This window comes from Aythya ferina, assembly GCF_964211825.1.
Source record: "Aythya ferina genome assembly, chromosome: 18".
Taxonomy (NCBI): domain Eukaryota; kingdom Metazoa; phylum Chordata; class Aves; order Anseriformes; family Anatidae; genus Aythya; species Aythya ferina.
In genome coordinates, this window is record NC_140317.1 from 5,814,369 (window position 1) to 5,841,681 (window position 27,313).

The window sequence follows — 27,313 nt, forward strand, 5'->3', positions numbered from 1 at the left end:
TTTTGCTCAGGCAACACAAGATGTTTGTGCCCTTCTCTGTGACATAAGGAGGGGCAGGACAGCTCTTTTATCACCAGCCCTGAGATGAACACAGCACCGACCCCTCGCAGCCCCAGCTGGCTCGCAGCCAGGCAGGGAGAGCGGGCTCAGCCAGCCCCAGCTATCCAAATACTGCTGCTTTAAAAAGGCTCTTTGCCGGCTGCAGTCAAAGCCACGCTATGCCTAACGTCACCGAGTAACAGAAATAGCAGGCGTGAGTGAAGGGAGGAGAATGAGAGTATTAAGAGCGCACAGATTTCAAACATACTTAGAGAGGTAGCACGCTCCTTTCTGCTGCTGCCTTTCCAGATGCGACGGAGCACAGGGAGCTGGCGTTGTCTTCCCATGAAGGAGGATTCTCTTTTTTCTTTTTATTTTATTTTATTTTTTTTTTTTTTTAAGTTTCAGCTTTAAAAGTACCAGCTGCATTTTTATTCCGTTTCTTGTAGGAAACTTCACCTGCTGGATATAAAAGCAAGGTTTGAACAGGAGGAATTCCTTTATGTTCGTTGCTACCGGAATGTGCACGGTGCCCCTCGGTGCTGATAACATAGAAGAAAAGGCAGGAATGGCTGAGAAAATTGCTTAGACCGTAAGACACTTTGAATGGCTGCTTGGAAGAGCAGGCTCTTTATTGTGTGTGTCTGCATGTGTTTGTGTGTATGCATGCATGTTTGAGTGCAGCAATGCCAATAACTTTAAAGCAATGCAAGGTTTCCCCAATCTGTACAATTTTCATCCTCTAGGAACGAGGACCTGCCTAGCTCTGAGCTCTGCCTGCAGATAGCTGGAGTGTTTGAATTGAATTAGCGCTGTAGTGATTTTATGAATGAAGCAAAATGCAGGTTTGGTGAAGGAGCAGAGCAGGCAGCCGCGGTACGGGAGCTCTCTCTAGCAGGAGCTGTCACACAGGGACCTGCACCGATGAGCACAGGCACGACACAAACCTGCTTCAAGTGCCCAGAGCACAAAGTAAGGCAGCTGCAAAGAGCCAGCACCTGGGTCACGGAAACTTGTTCCTGAAAACAAGCTAGCACAAATCCAACCGAGCCCGAGAGCTGTGTGTCACCAGAGCTGGGCTTAGCTGGAGCATCCCTTGCAGAGCTCTTCCCTTCCAACCAAGCCTGCTGGTGACCGTGTGGCAGAGGAGCAGGCAGAGCCCCTGAGCATCTGCGTCTCCTCCACGCATTGACGCTTGTGCTGCCAGCACAGCTCGTACAGGAGCATGGATGAGGCAGACGATGAGGGAGCCAGCCGGTGCGTGGATGGGCTGGCTGCACATGCCCAAAGCCAAGCAGGAGGGATCGCACAGCACGGCAGGGAGAAGGCAGATACAGGTTTGCAGGGTGCAGAAAAGCTGAGTGAAGCTGATGGAGATCAGTCAAGAGAAGCAACCTCCCAAAGAACTGACCACTGCCAGACCATGCGTCACCTCTACCCCTCGGATGTGTGTACCTGAGGGACATGGGAGGGAGATGGGCTTCGTGTAGCGTTTCTGCCTTTTTCGCACCCCTATCCCAACCAGTAAGGAAGGAGAAATCTGTCTGTGCTAGGTTGCACTCTTTTCTGCAGACTTTCTGCATGAAATCTCCATCACATGGTAATAGGAAGAAGATAAACTGAGGGCAAGTCATGAAGAGGATGAACATTGCCTGTCCTCTAGTGCTACCGTGGTCACTGGCAGGGTCTCTGACCCAAGGACAGCTGGAGCAGGGCACGGTGCTGCCGTCCTGCCAAGGAGGAAGCAGGCTGAAGATGGCAATGGAGTCAGTGGGTGTGGAGGCAAAGGGACACCAAATTCACTGGGAAAAGTGGCACTACTTCATAAATTCCCATGATAAAACCAATCCAACCTGCCCCATGGAACAGGCAGAGGGATGTCTTTGCCTGTGGAGCCCTGCAAGGACAAGGCAGTCCAGCACCTGCTCTCACAGCGTTTTCTAAATGAATAGACAATCTGAGCTGCGTAAAATATGTACTGCAAACATTTGTGTGCAGTGACCTTTATGTTGGTACAGGCTTCTCGTTATGCCTTAAAATCCTGGTGTTTTACATACTTTTTCGTGTGTTTTTCTGAAGCAGGTTCGATATTCCTTTGCCTACACCCCAAGCCAGCACAAATTCAAAGCAACAGTCATGATTTATACAACACTGGGCTTGAGCTAACCAAAAGCTCCCATGTACAAAGAGCGACTACCTGCCTAAAGCGCTGCAGAGCAATCTCAGCCCGCTGCATAAGACACATTCGCAGACAGGACTGTCTGAAATAGACCTCTCTGCATGGGCACACAAACATCTGTGGGCTCACACTTGACAGAGCACATGAAAAGAACCGTGTTTACACATACCTAAAGCTCACAGCGCAACCTACAGCTTGCGCTATGTACAGAAAATGCCTTTTTTCTCCATCACTCGACAACTGGAAACTGCAGGTCACAACATAGCAGGAGCTTCTCATTCAAGGAAAGCTGTTCAGGGAAAGCACTGCAGAAATGCTGGACTTTGTCATCTATTCCCTGTGATACATTCCCTTTAGCTGCAAATGGTAAATACAAAGTTTGTTTTCCCTTTTGGGTCTTGGACTCCTTCACGTTAAGAGCTTAGCAAAGAGCTTATCAGCATTTGCACTATGAATTTAGGAAGGATACTTTTCTTCCCCAACCCCAAACTAACTTTAAAGATTGCAGCAAGCGGTTCCAAATATCTGCACGATCTCTTCTCTCTTTTCCATGCACACTAAAAAGCGTCACTCCTCAGAGCTGTGCTCTCGTAATGACAGCATAAGCCTTGCATGAGTGGCCTCAATGCAGACCTTTGGTATGTGCAGGCAGTAAAGACATACTCAGGGACAGGTAACTTCTGAACAATAGGTTGTGTTGCTCTGGCAGATTCTAATCTGTTGGTTTCTGATGTCTTTCCTCTAGTGGAGGATGCAGATCTTCCTCGGATGAGACCTCACTGAGCAATGGTTCACCAGCTCCCAGCAGTAGCATTTCTCAGAACAGGAAGAACAGCTCTCTGAAGACCTGTGGCATGAGCAAAGCCTCTGACATTCAAAGGCCAGGAGGATGTCCCTAACAGACGAGCTGGAGAGCCACTTCTCTGCAACCCCCTACATGGTGACAGACACCAGCGAGAGCAGCCTGTTCAGAATCAGACCCAATGCCTCCACCAACGCCACCGGGGCCAGCGTGCCAGCCTCTGGTTCTGTGGAGGACATGATTGCCATCTGCACCATCGGGACCATCCTCTCCCTGATGTGTGTGATTGGGGTGACCGGCAATGTGTACACCTTGCTGGTGATGTGCCACTACTTGCGGTCATCTGCCTCCATGTATATTTACATCATCAACCTCGCTCTGGCAGACCTCCTCTACCTTCTCACCATCCCCTTCATTGTTGGGACCTACTTCATCCAGAAATGGTACTTTGGGGACATTGGCTGTCGCATCCTGTTCAGTCTGGACTTCCTCACCATGCACGCCAGCATCTTCACCCTTACAGTCATGAGCACAGAGCGCTACTTTGCTGTGCTGAAGCCCCTTGACACGGTGAAGAGGTCCAAGAGCTACCGTAAGGCCATTGCTGTTGTCATCTGGCTGGTATCGCTGCTGCTCACTCTCCCAATGCTCATCATGATCCAGCTGGTGCAAAGGGACAACAAAAGCATCTGCCTACCCACCTGGAGCAAGCTGTCCTACAAAGTCTATCTTACCATCCTCTTTGGCACCAGCATTGTGGGCCCAGGGGTAATCATTGGCTACCTCTACATCCGACTAGCTAAGATTTACTGGGTGTCACAAACAGCATCCTTCAAGCAGACCAAGCGGCTGCCAAACCAAAAGGTGCTCTATTTAATCTTCACGATCGTGCTGGTGTTCTGGGCTTGCTTCCTGCCTTTCTGGATATGGCAGCTCCTCTTCCAGTATTACGAATCCTTCCCTCTATCTCCCAAGGTGATGAAGAACATTAATTACCTGACAACCTGCCTGACCTACAGCAACAGCTGCATCAACCCCTTCCTCTACACCCTGCTCACCAAAAACTACCGGGAGTACCTGAAGAACAGGCAGCGGACCCTCAGCAGCAGCAGTGGGTACTTCCAAAGGAGAAATCGGTTTCAGAGGATTTCGGGGAGATCTCTGTCCACAAGCAGCCAGCACTGCACAGAGACATATGTTCTTGCTCATGCTCCTTTGGGAAACAGCAGTGCCTGAAGGTAAAACACATCTCGAAGAACAATCGATATTGACTTCAATGTTGCTTTGATTTAAAGTGTACATTGTAAAGGCAAAGCCTTAGCAGCTCCATAATGTGCACACATTTAGTCCAGAGGCTGTGCCGTTTGTCTGTTCCCATTTCCTCCAACGCCACTGATTTGAAGCTCGCAAATAGCCTTTCGCTTTTTATATTTTATAGTGTGTGTCTCCTCAAGTAGCTATCAATAATGAAAACCTATTATAGGGCCATGTTTTTTAATAGTATCAGCTGTCTCACAGAGTTTAAAATTATGTTATCCCGTGAATGGCTGTAGTTTGTTCTTTTTAAAGCAGTAATGCTAGATTAGTACTTGTATGAGAACTGAAAACAGTGAAATAAAGACAAAGCAGCTGATGGTTGTGATATGCAATCCAGCTTGAATTTGGGGTAGAATTGGACAGCTTGGATGAGGAATGTCCATGGGTGTTTGTCCTGGTTTTGGTTGCCTTCACATTTATTGTACGCTCTCACGTATGCGCTGGGCTTAACGCTCAACTCACACGGATGTCTGTAGCTGAGCAGCTGCTGCAGTATATTGTGACTCCTGCTAACGAGACAGGCTTCCAATGACTGTGCCACATTCAGGGGACACTCAGCATCCCCTCATGCACTGACCCCCAAAACATGAGCACTAACGGGGGGAGTATCATCTGTCCTTGACAAACCTTTCCTTTGCCAGTGGAAAGCTTTCCAGTTTCCAGCTCCAGTTTCCTTTGCCAGTGTATCTGCCCTCTTCCCTCCTTCAAGCAAGGATCAGGAATCTCCACTTCTGTTGTTCTCAGGGCTCGCATCATCAAACACAGCCAGACAGACCAGACCTCCATCCCTGAGTCCGGGGAGAAAGGACAGAGGGAGAAGAGGGGGTGAGGAGATGCGAGCTCCGGTGAGCTGTGCTAGCAGAAGTCTCTAATACACTCAATTATAAAAGCAAAAGTTCCCTAATTACCAAGATCACTTGTTCTGTTCACAGATGATTTTGTTTTACTGCTACAAAATGCGAATGTGGTCCTGCCTGAACTGAGAACACTTTGCCTGTCCTGGCTTTCACTGATGATAAAGCATCATTAGGCTAAATATCCCCTCCGTGATGCTTGGCGCTTCTCCAGCGAGTCTAAAAGTCCCTTCTCTGGGGCGCTGCCAACATCCGTGCAGGAGTCCTCTGCTTGCATTAGCCCTGTTACCTCGTTAGCAAGGATATAAGGATGCAGTGCCAGCACAACTCTAACCAAGCCATGGAGCCGGTCACAGACTAATGCTCAAGAGCAAATTCAGAACTGCAGTGCAATCCTCCAGCGTGCAGCAAGCTGAATTTGCTTATACAGGAATTGAATTTAGTTTTTAACCACCTATTCCTCTTCAGGGCAGTTAACATGGTCACTTATGTAGTTAGGTCTTTATCATAAGACAATGTAAAATTTGGCCTCTTTTCTTTCTTTTTGAGATTGCAATTTTAACTGCTTCTTGCTCAGGAATAGCTCAAGCCAAGCTCAGCACCAGCAGCTCCCCTCATTATGAAGGAAAGCCACTGTGGGTTGAGCTCTTGGAAAGCAGAGTCTATATTTTCTAAGATCAGAGTCAAAAAGGGAGGGTGTTTGGAAAGATCTCAGCTCATCCAGGCTTTGCACCGCAATGAGGACGGTGCCAAAGAATGACCAAAAGGCACAGGAGGGGATCTGTCACCAGAGCTGGTCAGCCAAAACCCCCTATCCCCAGCAGGACTGCTCTGTTAATTTCCCCAAGCCCACCATAACCAATGCGTCTCACAGAAAACATTCGCAACAAGCCTGCCACTGCAAAAACATCCAAACACCCTAAAAACAGCAGGAGTGGGACCATGCTGGAGGTCCTGCCATGCCCAGGGAGGAGACCAGGGCTCCCTGCCTCCCCAGAGGTTACCCAGCCCCGGCTCTCGATTGCAGCCGGCGCTGCACTCTCCGCAGGGGCTGGCAGCGCGTTTGTCAAATCAGCACAACAAAGGCAAGAGAAATAATGACACCCTCAAGTCAGGGAATGACTGCAGGTGACTTTCTGTCAATACTGGATCCTCCTTGAAAGATGAGGTGTTTCATTCAAGCCTTTCAATTCCCACGCCAGGCTGGCTTTTATGTTTTTATTTTCTCTCTTTTTTTTTTTTCTCCCCACCTTCAAACATTCACATCTGTGAAACACTCACTAGCCAACAGCACAGGCTCAAGCAAGTACCCCAGTGAAGTAACATTTTATTCATGATTGCAATGGCAGGCATCTCAACTTTCACATCCTCTACACCCTGTTTCCTAACTTTTCCTAACTCTCACTCTTATCCCCTGGTTCCTCACTGGCTGAGTGCTACAGGTTCACAGACTATCAGGTATCTGTTACTCATTTCATACAAGTGCTATTAACCTTTAATTCCTCCCTTTGTTTTTCTTACCTTTTGCAACCTTCTTACTGTTTTTAACGGCTTTTTAGCCTTTTGGTCCCATACACCCCATCAGTCCTTTTCTGTTGACTATCAGCCCGGTACTTGTTTCCCCCCTTACATCGTGGAATCCCAGGAAGAAACACGCCTTGCACTTCCCATGCTTACATTACTAATTATGATGCAAAAACAACATTTTTTTTTTTCCCAAAACATCCAGCACATGCAACAATAAGGAATATTATTCCAAGTCTGCAGGTAAAAGCAAGGCTCTGAGCTATTCACAAGCAGCTTCTGCCTCAGCTCCATGTCCCCAGCTAACTTATGGGGTATCAGACACGCAGACACCAAACATCAGACAGCTGTCCTGTTCCTGAAACCAAACAGCCTCTGCATGTAAATGGGTGCGCCTGTGAAATCCAAAGGAGGAACTGCCTCCTCCGAGACGCAGATGAATTCCTTGTTAATTACAGCCATAAAGCAATTATTCCTCCTTGCAGAAAACTGTTATCAGTCACAGATCTGAGAGCTAATTTTTGCCACTGGGTTTGTATAAACAGATCACAGGAATATGAAATTGTATGTGTGCACGCATGGCTGTGTGCCTGCTGACCCCAGACCATGCCCCTACACCTGCATCCTAATATTTACTCCTTGGTTCATCTCCACTGAGTGAGAACAGGAGTGAATTCAACAACCTGATGTCTTAAAATCCCACCATCCCCAGGGCATTCAGTGCTCCACAGGCTGGATGGCACCAGCTTGGCTCCAGACACTAGAAGTCAAAATGCAAAAAAAAAATAAAATAAAATAAAAATAAAAAAATATATATATAAAATATACATATAATGCATAAATAAATATTTTTAATTTTATTTTTTGCTAGTTTAAGCCAGTGAGCATTTAGCAACATCTTAAGATTCAACAAAAGTCTAGTTGCAAGCAGAGCAGTGCAGGCTGTTCAAAAGGACCAGGACGCAGAGGCCAGCCCTTTCTGTGCTTCTGCAGGCTGGGAAGGGTCAGTACCCACTCTGGTGGCTGAAACAGGCACAAAGCACAGCTGGGGCCAGGCAAGGTTTTCAGCTGGACAGTGCCTTTGCCACAAAAGGATGACATTTCTGTTTATTTAAACTATTTGCAAATTTGCCCAGAAATTGAAGAATCTTTTTTTTTTTTTTTTTTTCCCCTCAAATACTGAATTGTCTCATTTTAGCCTTTAGGAGGCAAAACAGCACAATTTCTCACTTCAGAATGAAGTTTTACTCCTCTGTTTGCTTAGATTTGATTTTTAGGATGCCTTCTCTCTGTTTTGCTCAAACCACAGGATTTTTACAAAGCATCCCAGGGCTCCAGTAGCACTGCTCAGAGGACAGCTCACAGTGCTGTGCATCCATCTGTCCAAACCCTGCAGGGACATGGTGGGTGCCCGTGGCAGGGAGCACCGCAGAACCCACTCTCCGCCCAATTCCTACGTGCAGAGCAGGGCCCAATCCCTCCTCTACAGCTGCTCCTGCACCCAAGCACCTGGGCAATAAATGGTCACCCGTATTTTGGGTCATTTACACTACAAAATGTGCAAGGTCTGCCTGGGTTAAAATATGCTTTCCAGCTCTAACTCATGGGTTCAGCAGGTGGCCAGGTTGTGATGGGTGGCATTTGGAGCTGTGCCATCTCCTTCCTGCATGAGCTGTCACATCCTGGAGAAAGTCTCACCTCTAAACCATTCCGATTGCTTTTGCATCTCTAAATTCAACACCTGAGCTGTAAGTTCCCCTTCTGCTCTGCTACACCTGGTTTGCAGCTAAGGGTGTTGATTTGGGCATATCAGAAACATGGTGGAATCAAGATAATTGTGGAAACAGTGTAATAGCACAGAACACATCATTCTGCGAGAATAGAGAGGTATATTTGAAAGCAGGCTGCAAAAGGGGAGGTAAAATAAAAGCAGGCAATTTGTTGCTGATTCTAGATTTTCCAGTGTATAGTAAAGCTGAGAGCCAACTGCAAATGTTGCAGAAAAAAATCATACATGGTTGAGTGGGTGGTGAGCAGCAGATAAATCCATTGCTGATATTAACAAAGAAATGCATGGGAGGAAATGTAATCTTAGTTGTACACATCCAGCAGTGGACTCTCCACTAACTCATCACTCGTTAGCAAAGAGACCTTGGAGCTGTAATTAGCTCAGCAGCAATGCAAGAAGCAAACACGGCAGCTGTGCAGAGAGGCACCAAGAGCAAGAATGGTTCAGCCACTCCAGCCACTTCTCATTCACAATTGAGATATTTCCCTCACTTTATCACCTCTCATGTTCTGCAGTCCATCAGGCTGTCACACGCTATCACCAAAGCTACTTCACCTCCTTCAGCCTGTACTTCAAGCAGCCACTGACACCAAATGCTGCAGGACAAGCACGTCAACACACTGTGCGAGAACCTCACCAGCCAACCTCCTGCAAGTCTCTCCATGCAGCTTTGGGACTGACCTGCAGCAGCTGGGTAAACGCAGGAGGTGCACTGCTTGTTCCCAGGAACAGACACCCCAGCTCCACAGTTAGAGAGCAGGGAATCCAGCAGGCAAAAAAAAAGTTAGCGTTTTATACACGAGCTGAAGGCTCGCTGCTAAATCCAGTCTGAATGTTTATCATCTGGAAATCCATCTGTCTGCCAGCAGAACTCATGTTTGTGCCACAAGAGGAAGTGCAAATCTCATAAATTTAGTTTCAAAGAGCAAAACACTCAAGCATTCAGAATTTTTACTGCCATTAAATTTAATTACACATCAAGTAGCTGCTGTGACTGGTATAAAGCTGTCTAGAAATATGATCAAATAATACAATAACAGCAAATATATACCAAATCAGTGAAAGAAGCTGCCTCAATGATAGAGAAAAATTACTTCCACTAACACAGGGCAGGATTTATCACAGCAGGTCTGACTACCAAGCAGCCTGGCTGGTTCAGTCACCACCCGTGTCACACAGCCAGTCTCTGACTCCTGGGAGAGAGTTAACTCGCTGGCACCAGCGGCAGCGCCAGCCACAAACCATCCCAGACCTGGTTTTGCAGATGTGCCAAAGACAGCACAAGCGGTGCACCCACTGATGGACAGAACCTCAGAATAAATTAATCCTCATAGAAAAGAAAGGCAAGTGCCAGTAGCCAAGTAGCAGCATCAGTAGGGCATTTGAGTCCTGTAAAACTGAAGATGAAACATTACAAGGATTCCCAGCTTTTCATCACTGTGCCACAAAAGGAAAAATGAGCAGAGAGGGTTGCTTCTGCAGCAGAGCAGCAGCAGGTACCCACGAGCTTTGGGAACCAAAGCAGCAATCACCCCTTCCCCAGGCTTTCCTTTGCAAGGAGCTTTGATTGCTTTCAGTTACTGATCCCAATGCACAAATCTGAGCACACGTGGATAGCAATGGTGCAGCTCCAGCTTTTCCTGTGCTTGCATTTATTTGAAATGCTAAGGGAAACGCACCCAGCCAACCTCCTGCTGATTACGTGTTTAGTTTATAGTTCATTGCTTGAAAGAGAGTATAACACCATTAATTCATTAACTGCAAGCATTACACAAACAGAATTGCTGCATCCAAAACGTTGATGTGAGCTGGTGACTCACTAGCAGTCCGTGATATCTTTGCAGGCAAATTTCAGTTCTGTTCCCAGAGTGGGGACAAGGCTCAGTACCGAGGGGAACCAGACTGGCAAGAAAGGTGCTGCAAGCCCCAGCTGCCCCCAGGAAAACCTCTCTGTGGGACCAGAGATGCACTACAAGATCCCTCCAGCCAAGCTGCTTTGGAGACCTGACTTCAAAATGAGAGAAGCAATTTCACTGAAGGCAAGGGAGGAAAAGAGTTTTGTGGATTTCATCCTTGTTCTGCACGTTGCCAAAATATTCAGACAACTTGCACGGGAATCAGCAGCCACAGATGGATCCCAAATGGCGTTGGCTGAAACACGCAGGTGGCCATGGACAAGGGAAAGTTGTAGGCCAGGCCACCCAGGGAGCCCCAGAGCTGACAGAGATATATCACAGCCCACGATGGGATCTCCGGAAGAATTAGGTTTTAAAGTTAGTACAAAGTCTGTTATGAATTTCTTATTGTGTGCAAACTGAGCTTACCAGGGGAAAAACCCCTAAAGCCTCTAAAAAATACAAACAAGTTGATTTCCATTGGAGCCAATGCTGTTATAGAAAGTTATGCTAAAAAAAATGTTTTGGACTCTAACTCTGCTAAACATGAACTTCAATTGTCCACATCAATAACAATCAAGACAGCAAATAGCAAATGATCTTGTGAACGACAAATTCCTTTACTAGGACTTGCCGTATTTGATGTGAGGTCTACCCACAAGTCACATTAGAGACAACGCAAAATAACATAAGGTGGAATTTCCAATCCTTGGAGCATCAGAAAACGGTACACTTCCCTTCTCTCATGGCAGCCTGTGCTGTTCCAGCCTTCTCCTTTGTGGCTGGATTTCAGTAGAGCAGCTCTGGCCATCTGGCTTCATTAAAGCATTGTCATGTCCCCAGCCCTTTTTGATGGACCAAAAATAGTAAGAGCAGTTCCCATTTAGCAAACCCTCATTAATCAGTGCTATCTGGAGGACTGATTACACTTTAATTTAGCTAATTCAAGAAGAAAACATTTTTGTAAGCTGCTGGGGCTTGATTCACTGCCTACTGTCTGAAAATTCTTTATTTGAAACTTATGTCTGAAAACGACCTGTCCTTGGGCCAGCCAAGACAGAACATGCCCTGAAGCAAACCCTAATGCTACCACACTTCTGCACCACGGCAAGAGACAAGCTTCTATTTATGCATTTATCCCTGATCAATGGATGGACTTAGGAGCTAAATAACCTCTAAGAAAAAACAACAGGCACCAAAGCACCATGCAGAAGGACAAAACATAGGATTTTGGAAAGTCAGTGCTCACAATGACCCCCGTGCACTTGATTTTTGTGGTTGCCCTTGCCTGGGAGGTTGGGCTGGGATGTAAGGGGTATGCCGAGCTGGGAGAGGGCTTCACAGCCCCATCCCATCCATGCAGCTCCATGTAATATAAAGCTAAAGGAAAAAGTTTAACTAACATATGCAGAAGCTATATTCAGCCCCTGCAAAACTAACATTTTATTTTTCCTATTCTACAGGAACTATACTATTAAAATCCTTAACTGAAAAGAGAAGCACAGAGCCTTTGATAACAGGGTATGGAGTTTCTGAAGATACTGGATGTGCTGAGAATCACCAATAACTGCTTCAGGATTTTTCTCAGATCGGGGAAAAAAAAGAAACCCAAGCCTTGGTGGTGCAAAGGCTTAGTCTATACCACCACAGCAAAATAAAATACCATTCCTAGGGACAGGAGGTGGTTCCTGTACCTTTCCCACAGCAGGAAATTCAGCGCATTCCCACAGAACAGAGAAAAACAACAGGGATGTGCTGCAAACAGTTGGCTGAACTTCAGTAAATTCTAGTTAAAGGGTCTTACACACAGAATTTTCATGCAAACCCATGCCAGTCACTCATTTTTTCTGTTTAAGATTCTCTTATCAAAGTTGCCTTTCCTTTGTTGTTCCCTAAGTTCCCTCAACCTTTGTCCCTCTTTCCTATTTAGGATCTAAACTCCCCAGGATGCTGAGCATCTCCTGCAAAGCACATACAGGTATTTAGGTGACAACAAATGTGACCAATGTCTTCAAAAGCAGCTCTGCCCTGAGCCAGATTATACAGATGCCTCCGCAGTCATTACAGTGAATATCTTTTTTCACTTTTTTTTCTCCCAATGAATAATAAAGCAACCTTTTTGCCCTGCTGTGAAATGAATAGATCTCTCCGAATAGCTGCTCATGCAGAAGAGTTGCTTGGGTGTATTCAGGGCTTCTCTGGCTGGTCAGGGAAATCCATCACTGACATGTAAAACCACTGCCCAACTGGATTAGCTATTACCCTGCATATGTCGGCTAAGGAAAGCAGGCTGCTGTCAGATGACCCTGGTGTTAGTTAAACGCTGTTGTTTCTTCTAGGAGACACAAGTTGAATTTTCAGCTTCAAGATCATGAAGCATCCATGGCACTGCCCAGCGCTGCTCTGCCACCCTCTGTAGCCACCCACAACCAATCCAAGCCTACAAGCTACACCTGAAAATCAGTGTTGAAAGGCTGAGAAACTGCCACTCACAGGGCTTCTCCGCATGTGCCGTGGTTCAACAACCTTTATAAAAGCGCTTGCCCAGGGGAGGAGCTGGAAACATCAGCCTACAGCAATCCTAAATGCACAGCTGTGAGATGAGAAGGTGTGCACAGAGGAAAGGACATCTTCTGCTTTGGGTATCTGAGTTTGCCAGGCAGGGATGTGAAAGGGCTGTGTATATCCATCTCCTATGGGTTAGCAAACTCCTCCAGAAGAAAACATATCTCAAACTGCTCAGCTCCTAACAAAAGGGACAGTGTGTGGGGACGTCCCCTCTGCCTCTCCTGCAGGGTAGCTGAGGTCCCATCTCAGGTCTGGACCTCGAACAAGGACCACCACATTCCTGTCCATAAAGAAAAGCTTATATTTACTTTCCTTACTGCAGTCCTTTGAGATGAACACATGAAACAACAGTACAGCTTTCTGTATACTTCTTGGACCTTCTCTTTAGCATAAACTAACACCCAGTTCTGTGCCTCCTTTATTTCTGAAATAAATAATTCTCAAGAAGAGAGAGGAGCTGCCAAGTTGTTTGGGACATGGAGTAAGAAACATTGGGGTACAAGCAGGGAGACCTGAGAGCAGTGCCCAAGGCCCCAAAGCCATCTACTCAGCATAGTGCAAAACAGCTGCAGCACCAGGAGGTTAGATTTAGCAGCTCCTTGCTGCAGGAATGGGTGAGCTTAGGGAAAAACCCACCCTTCTGGGAGGCGAGCTGAAATGTGAAGACTGCTCAGCATGCTGCCACTCACCCAGGAGCAGGACAATGCCGAGTTATCCTTGGCGTGCCTCCCAGAAGCTGAAGTGATGTTTATGAGGGCGCTCTTTTAAATGAAAGAAAAATATACCCCAGCTGAGTTAAATGGCAGATGTTTCTTTGGACCGAAGTTTGGCAGGGGATGCAGAACAGGATTGTTCTGGCACCAACCAAGGCGGTACTCTTGTGGAGGCTTCTCTGACACCGTTTTATTTTTTTATGTGCTTCTTGTGAATTTGTAGCTCTCCCTGGGGGCTGCACAGCGCCTGCATGGCGCAGGGTGGAAGGGACTCATGCTGACTACTGATGAGGGAACTGGAAATCATCTATTGACAGCAGAATAACAACATAGGAGAGAGGATGCATATCAGAGGGTACGTGCACGTGGTCCTACCACTGTGAAAGAGAGTGGAAGAGCTACTGCATCATCCTTTTGTACATGACAGAGGCAGTGTGTGGGGTTCAGCGCACACATATGGCCAGGCACATGAGCAAAAGCACCGCATTCCTCCTAGGCAGCTCCAAGGCAGCTTTGTTAACATTCCTGGTAGATCAGCAGCAAAGATAACAGAGCCGCCTTTCAGTCTTGGCAGGAGCAAGTATAAGCTTTGGGTAAAGGGTCACAATGAGACAATCAAAAGCCACTCAGACGTTCATCCAAGGAATTTTCTAAGACTTCCACAACCAGAGATGTGTGTCACATCTGCCTAGCACTGCCCCGCAGGCTCAAAGCATCTCCTGCTGCAAGGTGCCAAAGCAGCTTTGCACAGCAGAGGGAATACAAAAGCCTTACAACAACAGCACCTAAAACCCCCGCAGGGAGGAACAATTTGTCCTTCATCATTCCTATAACAGAAAGCTAAATTGTACTACTGTGAATTTCTATGATTTCCTACATCCACTACATTGAAAAACCCTCAACGGCAGCAATACGCCAGGAGTGCCATTATAACAGGCAAACCCAGCTCGACACAGCACAGAACACTCAGAGAACAAGGGCCAGGCTCTGCACGCAAAGGAGGAGGAAAGCACCATTTGCAAGCCCTTTGCTACATCTGCAATTACAGGAATATGCAAATGGGTGTGAAGATTGCTCATATCTGACGTTGTCCAGAAGCACAGTCTGTTAAACATCCAGAGGCATGGGGGTGAGACCCCATCCCAGCCTCAAGCAGGAGACCTCAACAACTATGTCCTCATACAGACCATGTTGTAGGTGCACCACTTGCCTCCTCTCCATCCCGGGAAGGACTTGCCTTTTTGTAGGGGCTAGACCTAGAGGAGATCATTAACACAAAGCACTGGGATAGACCTGCATCAGGGCACGAACATGAGGGATCCTCAGCTTGGTTCATAATTTCATAGATAGCACAGGAGTTACAGGAACTTGGACAGTTCTGAAACCCAATCTAGCAGGAACAGCGTGCACCCTCTGTAACTAGTGGAGTCTGAATGCCGTTAGTACCTGACAACAACGGGAAACCAGTGTAATTGGCATGGTGTGGTATGTGGTTATCACACAGGAAATTGCACCTTGCTGGACCCTGCCACAATAAAAGACCTTGATATAGCTCTGCAGCTCAATGCACTGGGGCCCTAGAACAAAACACTGTTATTTAAAGTACAATACGTATAAGACCAATTCAAAGGGCACCACAGACAGTGCAGGGCATCCTGCTGACCTCGGTAGGCTTTGGATCAGCCCCTGCAGGACTGAGCCTCCTGCTGGCTTTAGCCCCTGCCCATGTTCTGCAGCACACAGGGACCTCTTGCAGAGCCCCAACTCAGTCAAATGTTGGGGCTTCTGCCTGATTTCAACGAGAGGGAGACAGGAAAAGCAACAGACAGCACACAGAGGGAGAAAATCATTTTTTTCCCTCCACTACTAGTGGTTTCTGTGACTATCCCCACGGCATTCAATACATCATAAATTAAAAAAGCTATTATACAGAAACAGCGGGCATGTATGGTTGAGAGAGACTTAAAATAAGTGCTTCTAAATTACTTATTAGATAACAATGCTGGATCTGAGGCTACTTAGATACTGGCCCATTACCAGCTGGCAGGACCGGCAGAGTGCCTGCTCTGCTCACACGGGCACACCAGAAGCGCGTGCTTTGTCCCCCAGCCATGCTGGGGGCAGCTCACATCTCTATGAAGGTTTTCTTCTCATTCCCCCTCAAAGCACTCTGAAAACAAGGAGAGCTGTTTGCCCGGTTATACACCCAGCTCCTCCCTTGTCCCCCTGGTCTCCAGGGCTGGAGTTCAAGCAAAAATGCCTGGTGCATTCTCAGAAATGCGTTCTTGGTTTTGCAGGCTCATGCAAAGCTCGTTTCTCTAGATGTTGTTGCCTTACTCTTCTCATCAAACCCTCATCAAGCCATCATATTTAACTGCACGAGATTGCCTCGAGAGTCTAGCAAAAAGCTCTGCCACATGCTCAAGACGTGGAAGCCCATCCAGAATCAGAGACACACCACAGCAATTTAAAACCACTGCAGACCAACCTCTAAGCTCACAGCCTATGAAACAACCCCAAGCTTTTTCAAGCAAGGCTCCCACAAAAAGGAATAGGTTGTTCCATGCTTCCTTGGGCAGCTGCATTTACATGAAGATCAGCCTCTAGAGTTGTCACCAGTTAGTCAAATCACTGAAAGAACCTTAAGGACAACCTTCCTACAGAGCTGAGGCTGCTGCGTCAAGCCCAGACAGCCACCGACAGTATCGGGCTGGAAGTACCAGAGATAAAATCTCCCACTGCCAGCAGGAACAGACAGACCCCAGGACCGTGGGATGAGGAAAGCATTGAGGTCCCATCATTTCTGAAGCCCAAGGAGGAACAAATGACCATTTCAATGCTTGGCATCTAGAGACAGAAATCAAATACTTTGGCTAGTGGCAGTACTACAGCGATGAGAACAAATGAGGTAGACAGATGTCCAGTAACTAAGCTGATACACATCAGGCAAAAGAAAGGAATCTGAATCCGCCCCAAACTCCAGAAAGAACAGAGTATCAGCATCACTAATTTTTTAGCTAGCAGTCATCCTGACACATCAAGTTTTATGGAAACGTTACCTTGGCATTCACTACAGGCCTTTTCAGAAGACTTTGATAGATTAAACTTTCTCCCTAATGGACATCTTTCTTCCTTATGGAGTCAACAGCCTTTTTAATTCCTCTTTCTATCTAAGACAGAGGATGGACTGAAATCCCTGCAGAGTGTGAGGAGGAGGAGGGTTGGCACAGCAGCAAGAGGGGGAGAAATCCGCACCCATGTCACACCTGTGCTGGAGAGGACTCTTGCTTCTGCACTTCCATCTCCCATGAACAGTCAAGTTTATTCCATTTCCTCCCCCTTTCCCCCAAATGACCATAAGTCTCCAGCAGGACTGCATTTCGTTTTAATCCGATCAGCAGCAATAGTAGCGGGTTTTGGACTGCAAAAAGCAGAGTGAAAAAGCAGATAGCAGTGGAGGAAACAAAACACAGACATGCTAGTGCCAGCACTGATGTCATGCTGAAGAGAGATTTGAAAGAATTTAGTGGCTCAGTATCATTTACTTCCAGAAGCAGCAGCCATCCAAAGCACTTGGGTGCAATTCGCACTCAGGAATTTTGGCCTCTGAGAGCCCAAATGGAACAAACTGTGTTCTGCATCTCTCCCTGTCCCTTCTCCCCAAACTGCAGGGACAGAATAGACTGAAGCAGCCTAGGTTTTGGAGTCTGTCTGCTTTGCAGCCATTTAAAGTCTTCTTTATTGATTGTGTTTAGGACTGGAAACTCCCCTCCATGGGAGGTGACCCAAATTGAGGGGCAGGACTTCATAGGGTAGCACCAAGTGGGATCCTCTTGTCTTACTACTGAGGCTCAGCCATGCTCAGGCTGCTGCATTGCTGCACATGCAGGGTCATGGTCTGCTGATGGCAAGGAGGTGGGCAAGTCTGACCTCGCAAGTAAACCTAGGGCATATCCTGCCCTTAACATAAAGAAAAAAAAGGGACAAGCAAGCAACAGCAAGAGATGCTGTATCTTCACCTTCTATATGTCAGAACCCCCAGCAGACCTGGGGATACACTGCAGGAGACAGCACCAGGCTCCCCTTGGGCACCCAAAACCTGATGGTGGCTGTTCCATCCTGCTCCTTCCTCCAGCACCATGCCCCAACCCGCAGCGATCGCTGCAGCTGAGCCAGAGGAAAAGCAGGAGCCAGTGCCAGACCTTCTGATGCCAGCAGGACAGCATGCTGCAGAGGCTGGCACTGCCTTCCTCCACAAGAGCCGGTTTTAATGAGCTCCTTCACCTCCAAGGGAACAAACATGCCTTCAGCATCAAGTGGGACCACCGACAGGGCTGGGGATGCTGGGAGGATGCATCCTGAGGGATAAGTAAGAGCTCTCCTGCCCCTGTTATTCCACAGCTGTCCTGGTCTATTAGCCATGTTATTCTCAGCAGGTGAAACCCGACCTGTGCTGACAGCAGGCAAAAGGCATCTGAATCATATCCTGCTTCTGCACCACCCAGTAGTAAGAGAAGATCATATAATTTACTGCTAATTATTTGGCTGACAGACTTGGCATTCAAAAAACTTCTCTATCCAGATGCTGAGATGATTTCTTTTTTTAAAAATCAGTTATTTAACATGGCTCGTTATTTGGCCATTACCTCTTTCTGTATAGGGACCTTTTTAACAAGTGTCACATTGGTAATCTAAAAGCACCGTCTGCTCATATGGGAGACTGAGACTCAGCCAGTGGGAGCCTTTGAATCAAGTCCTATGTGATTTGGTAAATTTATAGAACTGTGACTGAGCGACAAAGCAGGAGCTGTTCAGAGATGTGCTCCCAGTTGCTTGAGCTTTCCTACCAGCAATGTCCCTTCCAGTGATCTAGGTTGTTTCTCCACCCATCTACATCTCTGTTCACTCCTCCACTGCTCTGATAGTGTAATTTTGTGTGCACTCATTATACATGTTATCATTTCACATTTCTTTAAAAATAAAATCAAACTTTAAAAGAGAAAAAGCAAATAGATCACACTGCTTAGGTATATTCCTAAGAAATCCAGTGCCTTCATGTTTGAAAAAGAAAAGCACAAACTACCATGAATTTAAAATCCCACAAATAACTTGGAAGCTGATCATTCACATTCAACAAGGAACCTTCTGCCTCTGGGCTGGGAAAAGCCACTTTCTCCCATCCCTTCTGCCCATCCAGCGAGCACAACTGTTCTTTACTCATCCAGCAAGCAGTGGGATGGGATTTCCTCCAGAGCCCAGCACTGCTTGGCTGCATGCAGCAGTGGGGAACACTATAGGAAAGTAATGAAAGCTGTCACAGGAACAAATGAAAGCCAAAGTGCTCCTCTTGCTCACAGTGGTCTGCCTTTGCTGCTGCCTGAAAGCCTTGAGGGGACAACAAAAGTCTGTCCACTGGCTTAAGTGCAAGCATTTAGGCAGTGCAGGGACTTTAAAGCAGATCTAGGTACAGAAGCGGATCCTATCCTAAGCCTTTCCCACTCAGCTTCCCCATCATTAAGAAAATGGCAGCAAATTACACCTACAGGAGCAGAACAAGGGGCTCTGTACCAAGCGTGCACTTGGCATGGACCTGGCATGGGAGCTCAACAGGCACACATCTCCTGCCAGGCTTCCTACTCGCCAGGCATCATCTCCTGCTCTGGCGCCACGCATCGGGAGCAGGAAAATTGCTGCAATCGTGATCTGAAGGACAACTGGGGGAAACCCTGTGGCCAAGACCAAAATCATGAGCGTGTGTATCCTGGAGAAGCCTTTGGCACGAGGAAAGGGACCCATGCCCTGTGGCTACCCCAGTCAAATCCTGATGTCTGGTCATCCTGAAGTAATTCCCTCTTCGCCTCACACCATATATTTAAAATACTTGGAAAGCAAATACTGCTTAGCTTTAACAACTGCAGATGAGGGAAAAGCTGAGGCAGTAACAGATACAGCCTGAAGCATCTGATGAGCGGAAGAAAGATGCTATTGTGCAACAACACTGCCTGGGCCAGCGCATCTGACACCACAGCTTTCTTAAAAATCTTGCATCACTTTGTGATACAAGCAGCAGGCACACACACACCAAGCTACGGCATGTACATACAGTCAGGGGCATCTATATTCCTTTATCAAGTATTTAATAAAGAACAGCTTTTCCTTTGATACTCCCGGTTGGAACAGATCAAACGCACAGGAAAAAGCAGCTTTTGAGACGATCAAAATGTAAGGTGTAATCATCTGTGTTCCCCCAACGTATGTTTAGCTAGCTGGCTGTCAGGCTCACTTGACAAGCAGAAAGGAGCTGTACTTCTCTTGCAGAAGCACTAAAGCCACCAGACACACCGTTCCCTCTCATGATCTTCCCCAAATTGATTCACCTGCACTATGAAACAGAAGTACAAAAACTCATTAAACCATAAGCATAATGTGTTTGCCCCTGAACACTTCTTGCCCCTCAGTTAATGAGTATGGGGAAGAAGAAAGGACTGATATGGGAAGAGCTCGCTGGCACCACGATGGAGACAGCAGTCACCTTCATGCTCTGGGCAACTGATGTATGAATGGTGCATTAGGAGTGACAAGTTCAAAGAAACCACAGTGGCAACAGCCCTCATTTGCCACAATAAGACCAGGAAAATATCCGCTACGATGTTATTAACTTGATCCTGAATCCAATTCCCATCCTGTGACACGGCTTCTCTGTGCCCAGAAGAGCTGTGGCACCGAAGGACCCTAACATAGCTTCAATCAGCCAGTGCAAGGTGGTCACAGCCATCTCAGAGTGAGGCAAAATTTCCACCATGTATCCAGCTTGTTTTTCCTTCATGACTTACAAGACTTACAAAAAATCCAGTTATAACTTTCACAACTGGATTAACTTCAAGCATGTATTTCTTTGAAGTATGCCTCGCCTAACGAGGCGCTTCATGGTAAGGATTCGGCATGTAAGCTCTGATGTTTGGTGCTCAGTTAAACTGGAAACCAGTATCAGATGAGATTGCTATTGGTCTCAAACTGGATAAAACTTCACTTGCAAGTGAAACACACTTGATTTCTGATGAATATTTTCACACTTGCGAATTGACACGTTTGCTTCCTGTGAGTGATATCTCACATTAGCTTTTCCCTGAAGGCATTCTTACCAGAAAATGCATTAGCTGAAGTATTTGGGGATTAGACCACAAAGAGGATCTCACACACACAAAAAGAAAACAGCAGAAGCAAACGCAAAATTTAATATGACAAATATTTACCCAAAAAATGGCACCCAGCCTCACTGGCAGACATCACACAACAATTATACTCCTTGCATCCGTGTCTGATTTAGAAAGCTTGCACAGAAGGAAAATATCTGTATTCTTCTAGGGAAACAATTGACCTTGCATAAAATCAAACTCATGCAACCAGCCAGCAAAAGCCCAGCAGAGTTCAAGGATGAATTTTGACAGCTGTGGACTAGAGAAGACCACGTTTAATAAGCACTGACTTGTTAAGTAAGCCTCTGGAAGCAGTGTGAAGGAGAAGTGTGGCATTTTGTGAAAGCCACTGGTCTGAGGGAGTGCACAGATTTATACTTGTCACTGCTGACAGTGAGGAACTTCTCAAAGGGTACTTTGAGAAAACTGCTTTATATAATTATAGAGATTTATATCTCCTACAGTTCCAGGAGGTTCATCGCTGTCCTGGAGCTCTCAGCACAGAGTATTGAACAGAAGAAAAATGTAATGTCTTCCTTGGATGAGGGCTGGATGATCATACCCACGCAGTAAATAAGTGACTGGCTTCAGAGTTTGGTCAGGTTAGAAAAAAGCAACCTCACTCTTGAAAGAGGCGGACACAGCACAAAAGGCTCCCGCCAGCCCAGCACCCTGGGGTACAGGAAAAGCAACTGAAGCTGGCAACCAGCAGGCGGGTTTTGTTTCTAGAGGGCAGATAAAAGAAACTTGTTATAGGAGGCAACGAGTTTGCCAAGACTTCTCATTAATGGTGCACATTTGTGTGGTTAGTCTGCAATAATTTTTATGGTTTGAACGTATTAAATGTAGTGTGTTGAGGTTCCACGTAGGGGTAAGGGCATCTATAGAAAAGGTCTGCAGCTATAAATCACAGGAGTCCTAGCCATGGCCATGAATTTCCCCAGTGTTGCATAACATTAATTTTATCATACAAATACCACCCCAACTGAGCTTTCAATGAATCAAATATATGGAAAATAAATGTCAAAGTCCATCTATGTTACTTAGTGCTTACACAGGGCAGAAATCATGAATCCACAGAGATGTAAATCAAGGACTTTTAAAACCAGACTTCTCACTGACCCATCAGGACTATAAGACACTGTGTCACCAGTTCACAGAGTTTTCTACCAAGTGGCAGATATAAGTGTCAGATACAGAGTGATTTTATTTTTATTTAAAATGCTCTGGTTCCTGAAATCCCCTCACTGCTGGAAAATTTCATCTTTCTTTAAATATATAATACGTGCTATTAAGTTCCTAGCTCCTAGGGTTGTACAGGTTAGCTCATAAGCATGACAAGAAGAGAGACTCAAGGCTATTTTCTCAGAGTCCTGTGCTACCCAAGTCAGCCCCAAGACAGCCTCAGTTCACAGCAAACACGACTTCACTGTCCACCCTCAGCCCCAACACAGCACGCACATCTCAGGAAAGCCTCACAACAAAGACAAGGGCAGGATAAGAGAAAGAAGCTAATGAAAAAGAAAACTAAAAAGGCTGTTTGGGTCCTTCTGACATGGTGGTTACTCAGAAACGTGGCAAGTTCTTGGAGGAAGTCCCATCAGAAAGGACCCAAATCAAAACCCTACAACACAGATCTTGCTCACAGATAGCAAGGAATTTGAAATACTGGCTTTCAATTGCTCTTCTATGTAGATTATGAAATATAGCTGCATACACTCAATTAGTAACACTTTGAATTTAATGCCCATGCTCTGCCAGAGCAGCAGCTCCTTGCCTTGACAAGCAGCTTTGCTCCAGCTGCAGGGCTTGCTCCCTGCCCCTGCTGGAGGAGGGAGACTGGACAGGCTTTGCATAGGCACACTAGTGAGGTTTCCTCTAACTGGAAATGTTCCTTCTTTTATTCTGAACAGTCTGTCCACACTTGATGGCATAAACTGCTTTAGAAATTACAGCCTTGGAATGTAAAAGCAGGGCGGGCTGGCTGCTCGCCCTGGCTTTTCCTTGCAGCCTCTTTGCCAAGGGTATCTGGTGTCAGCAGCAGGAAGAGGGACAGAAGCACAAAGCAAGGACCTTGCTCCAGCAGCCATCCACATGAGCAGGCCCATCTGCTTCATGCGTCAAGAGGGACAGGCAGAGCCCCCTTCTCAGACAAAGCAAGCAAAGTCCTGTGATTCTTCTGTAACACACCACCCTCAGATTTCCACTCTACGTCTGGATTTCAACCTGACATTCTGTAACAGAGCAACTTGAACTCATTTCTCAATCCACCAGCATCAAGGTAGGAAGCCTGCAGGGTGATTGTATGTAACAAATGCTCAGAGCTGCTGCCACAAAGAGGGCCTGAAGGAGGGCAGCACGGACCACAGGCTCGTCCACCACAGCCTGAGCTGCAAGAACGAGCAGGATGCATGTCGATCCACCCCAAACAGGAAGGCAGCCAAACGCAGCAGTCTGGTTTGAGGCCTGGCCTCCAGATGCTGTTGTGTAAGATAAACAGCTTCACACCAAGATCCAAAAGCTCCTACAGATCAGCATTTTCCTCCCCTTTGGTCACTTTGAACCCATCAAGGGTTAAGAGGGCTAAAACTGCATCCACTTCAATAGTGTTCAAATGCAGTTATCTACACAGTAGTAAGGCCAAAAAATTTAGCATAGCCCAACTAAATCATGACAAATGGCTACACTCCTCAGCCCCTGCCAACAGCCCCTCTTTTATGAGCATACCAGCCAGAAAAGAGGTTTTGGCCCCAAATGATATGCAATAATTATCTTGACAGCAGTCCTTGAAGGACATATCTTCTACCATTCTCCCTGTTTTTAACATTAAACTTTCTACCAACACATTTAAGGCCAACAAAGGCTTTAATGGACAAATGCCAGATACGTTTAAAAGGTTTCATCACATAAAATTACTTCTTAGGCCCTAAAAAGAACATACTAGAGATTGGGTTAAGGCAGACGCCAGAGTGACAAATCTAGTACTGGAACTCCATCTTCACAGAAAAATGACCGGGTAGCTGCTGATTTGATGTGTAGCAATTAAAGAGTAATTTACACAGTGCCACTTAGTGACAAGTATAATTATGTTCTACTCAGGATACATATCAGATAATAATTGCCTCCAGCTGAGCTGGAGTTTGTAACCCACTAAAAGGGACCTCAATGATATAACAAAATGGGGATTTCAGCTGGAAAGTTTATGGCTGACCAGAAGATCACAGGATGTTGCTCACAGCTTTTTGAAGAAAACTGCAATAGCAGCTTGATCCCTTTATAAATAATTGCCCTGATCCATACAGAGATCTATAACAAAGATAAAAAGAAACAGAAAATGCAAAAAGTTTCTAGGACAGGTTATACAGGAGATTGTTCAATTCACAAGGCTCTGTTGCCTAAAGCTCAAAAAAATCAAAATAAAATCAACAGTGACAGGTATAGTTGGTAGCCAAAGTTTGGTGATGAAGGATGCCACTAACACAGTAGGCATCCTCCACAAAGTTGAGAAACACCTACAAGAACTGCCCGGCACTCACAGGGACACCCGCATTTAGACTTTGCAGCATCTTGTCTAGGCTATGGTTGCTCCAAAACATAGCAGCTACCAATCCCAGGATGCTTCTAGAATTAACCTTTATCAGCCCACATTAAAACAAAGTCCCAGAATACCAAAACCAGCTCCATAACCTGGTCTACAATATTTGCATGAGTGTTGAAGTCATATATTAAGTTGTGGACAGACCTGAGCTTCAGAAGCTCTCAGCTTCTGCAACAAGACCATTAAAGTGGCTGTAGCTCTGAACCTATCCCCAAACCTTCTAAATAAGGAGGAGGAATTACAAAATTTAGCAATGTTCTTGAGCACAAAGTTTCTCTGCCCCTGACTCCACTTACATTTGGACAACCCTCAGTTGGGAACAGCAATGTAAAAGGGCATGGGACTAGGGTGTAGGAACAGAAATGCCTGTAACAGCATCAGTAGAAACCAAGAGAGAAAGTTTGCAATTAGTTTTAGAAAGTTTTAGGACAGTGAGGACTGCTGATCTACAATGTGACTTAAACCTAAGTAGGACCTAGGCCACCTGCAGCAATTTGCAGAGGTACCAGAGTCAGTCTGGCTCCGTCACCCAGGACAGGCACAAGCTTCTCATGGAGAAGCATGCAGGGTGGACAGACTACAGAACCTGCTCAGCTCATGGTTGAGCAGACTCTTCATCCCTCCCCATCAGGAAGCCAGCCAGTCCGTTTTTCCGTAAGCTTATCGACATTAAATTCTTACGATGTGGGGTGTACCTGTACAACTGCCAGCGAAGTTGCACTGAGCAGCAAGAAGCATTAAAATAAAGCACAGGTCGTAAAAGCTGAGCTCAGTAGCATTCTGCATTGCAAACTAAGCAGCCATATGGCTTCTCTTAGATTTTATCAGCCTGATCAGGGGAACAGCAGTAGTAATAGAGGTAGTTTTGATTAACTACCATGACATGACTCAAATACATAGCTTAGAAGTGCATCAGTGTGGGATGTTAGCTCAATGAAACAGTCAAAATCACTTTAAATGAAAGCTCAAGGAATCTTCTCACACTTATTTATCCTTCTCCTGTGACGTGAAGATGAGGTGGCATGAGTCAAATTTTCTCTCCCAGTAATTCTCAGATTTATCTGGAAAAGGACTCTCAGACAAACTCACTAGACCAACAGGTGGCTCAGGAGGTTATCCCACCAACTCATTGCTCACCATGCCCCTGTGCCACAGCCCACCCCATAGAGGAGAGCAGGACTTGGGGCCATAAGTCCTCAGCACTGCCCATGTGGGCAGGGCCCCAGCCAGGACAGGCTGGGACTGTCCCTTGTCTCCCCTCGCTGGGGGACTGCTCCAGACAGACGGACAGTCTCCCTCTGCAGGCAGGACCTTGCTGACCCAGGGCAGCCCAACCTGCCCCACTGGAGATCTTCTGTCTGAGCCTTTCATGCTATTTAGCCCTGCCAGGGCAGCCAGACATGGCAGCACTCTCTTGGGGCTTGGTAACTCGATAAGGTTACAGTAGGTAGTGTGGTGAGACAAGAGGCTTCACCTGGCACTTAAGTTTCACTTTCCACTTAATTTTGCAAGTAAAGGTCTGCTGAGGTTAGGCTGGGGTGAGGAATTCCTCTGTGGTGGTGGTGATTTCAGGAGTGCAATGACTGCTATAATTAGACCAAGGCTGGTTTGGCAAGGGTGGATATAATGTCCTGTGACCCTTTGTACACTGTACCCATTGTAAAAATAACTTCACGTGTGACTGTAGTTCCAGGAAGAAGTCCTGGTAACGTGCACAGCTCAGTCCCATCCCCAAGCTCTGTGGGGATGAACATCCCGTCCCTGCATTTCACAACCCTGTCGTCTCCTATCTCTGCTCTCCAGGTCAAATCCCCCAGCTCAAGAGATGCTCTCCCTCAGCCATCTGCCCAAGGCAAGCTAACAAAGCTGGCCGGGGAGCTAACCAGGCTTGTCAGCCCACCATGGGCTCCTCTTCCCTTTCACAATTCCCCCGAGGCAGTCAGAACACTCATCACCAAGCCCTCATGCACCCAACCAAGGCAAACCCTTCATTACACACCACCCCAGCTTTTTCCCCAGTTCCAGCCTGATCCAGGAGATGGTAATACACGAGGTCCTAGCATGAGCTTTGGGACCGCTGTGTTTGCTCTTACAGGCATACCCAGACAGAGCACCTTGTTAGCAGTGCTTACAATGCACCAGAAATCCTGTGCGCTCTCCATGGAGTGTAATTAATGCACCACATAAGCTTCCCAGAAGGCATTTATAATTAACCTCTTTTTTTTTTTCCCCCTGCTGTATAATGCAAAAAATTGACTGTTATTCTCATACGAGCCCAGGAATGCTTATGAAGCCATCTCAGCCAAAGCAGGGCAGAAGTAATTTAAAAGACAATACAGGCAGCAAAAGTGAACTCTGTTCTCCTTACCCTGAGATACCACACTAAAAGAAAAAAAAAAAAAAAAAGAAAAAAAAAAACAATTTCCAAGCACTACTCAAAGGGTAAGCAGCATGCAAAACCCCTTCCAGCCCACAATGCCAGGACATACAAAAGTAACTGGGAAAAAAAAAAAGATTGTATTTGTTTCCAAATTTATAGTGAAAACCTCAAGTTCTTCATGCTTTTACCTCTCTACAGAAAATCTTAACTTGCTCCCTTGTGGGCCTTTTCTTGCACTTTAGGACACATGAAGAGTTAAGGGGAAACTGCCAAGCGTTTCTCAGAGAACACATGGATGGAAAGCACACGGTGGCTGCTAGGGCTGGAAAAAACCCTTGTGCCAGCCTGCAAAAACACTGTCAGTCAATTAACTCATTGCTACCCACTGCGGGCTTTGAGGAGGACTGTATGACCTGCAGGACATGCACAAATCCCTTTGCTTTGGGTGGATGTGGCAGG

At 46.4% G+C, this 27,313-nt stretch overlaps 1 protein-coding gene across 2 annotated transcripts; it reads left to right on the forward strand.

Annotated features, from left to right (window-relative positions):
* Positions 1–301: 301 nt before the first annotated feature.
* UTS2R (urotensin 2 receptor) lies at positions 302–4,669 on the forward strand. Of its 2 annotated transcripts, none has more exons than XM_084492346.1 (2): positions 302–631; positions 2,964–4,669. In XM_084492346.1, the coding sequence occupies exon 2, from the start codon at positions 3,108–3,110 to the stop codon at positions 4,254–4,256; it is 1,149 nt and encodes a 382-aa protein (XP_084348472.1). In that variant the 5' UTR covers positions 302–631; positions 2,964–3,107; the 3' UTR covers positions 4,257–4,669. The 2 variants fall into 2 exon arrangements, with proteins under 2 accessions (XP_084348472.1, XP_084348471.1); XM_084492345.1 differs by having other exon boundaries at positions 302–518.
* The last annotated feature ends 22,644 nt before the right edge of the window (positions 4,670–27,313 follow it).

Excerpts from the sequence above, each read along its gene's own strand:
- UTS2R (XM_084492346.1), top strand. The coding sequence starts at position 3,108 with ATGTCCCTAACAGACGAGCTGGAGAGCCACTTCTCTGCAACCCCCTAC.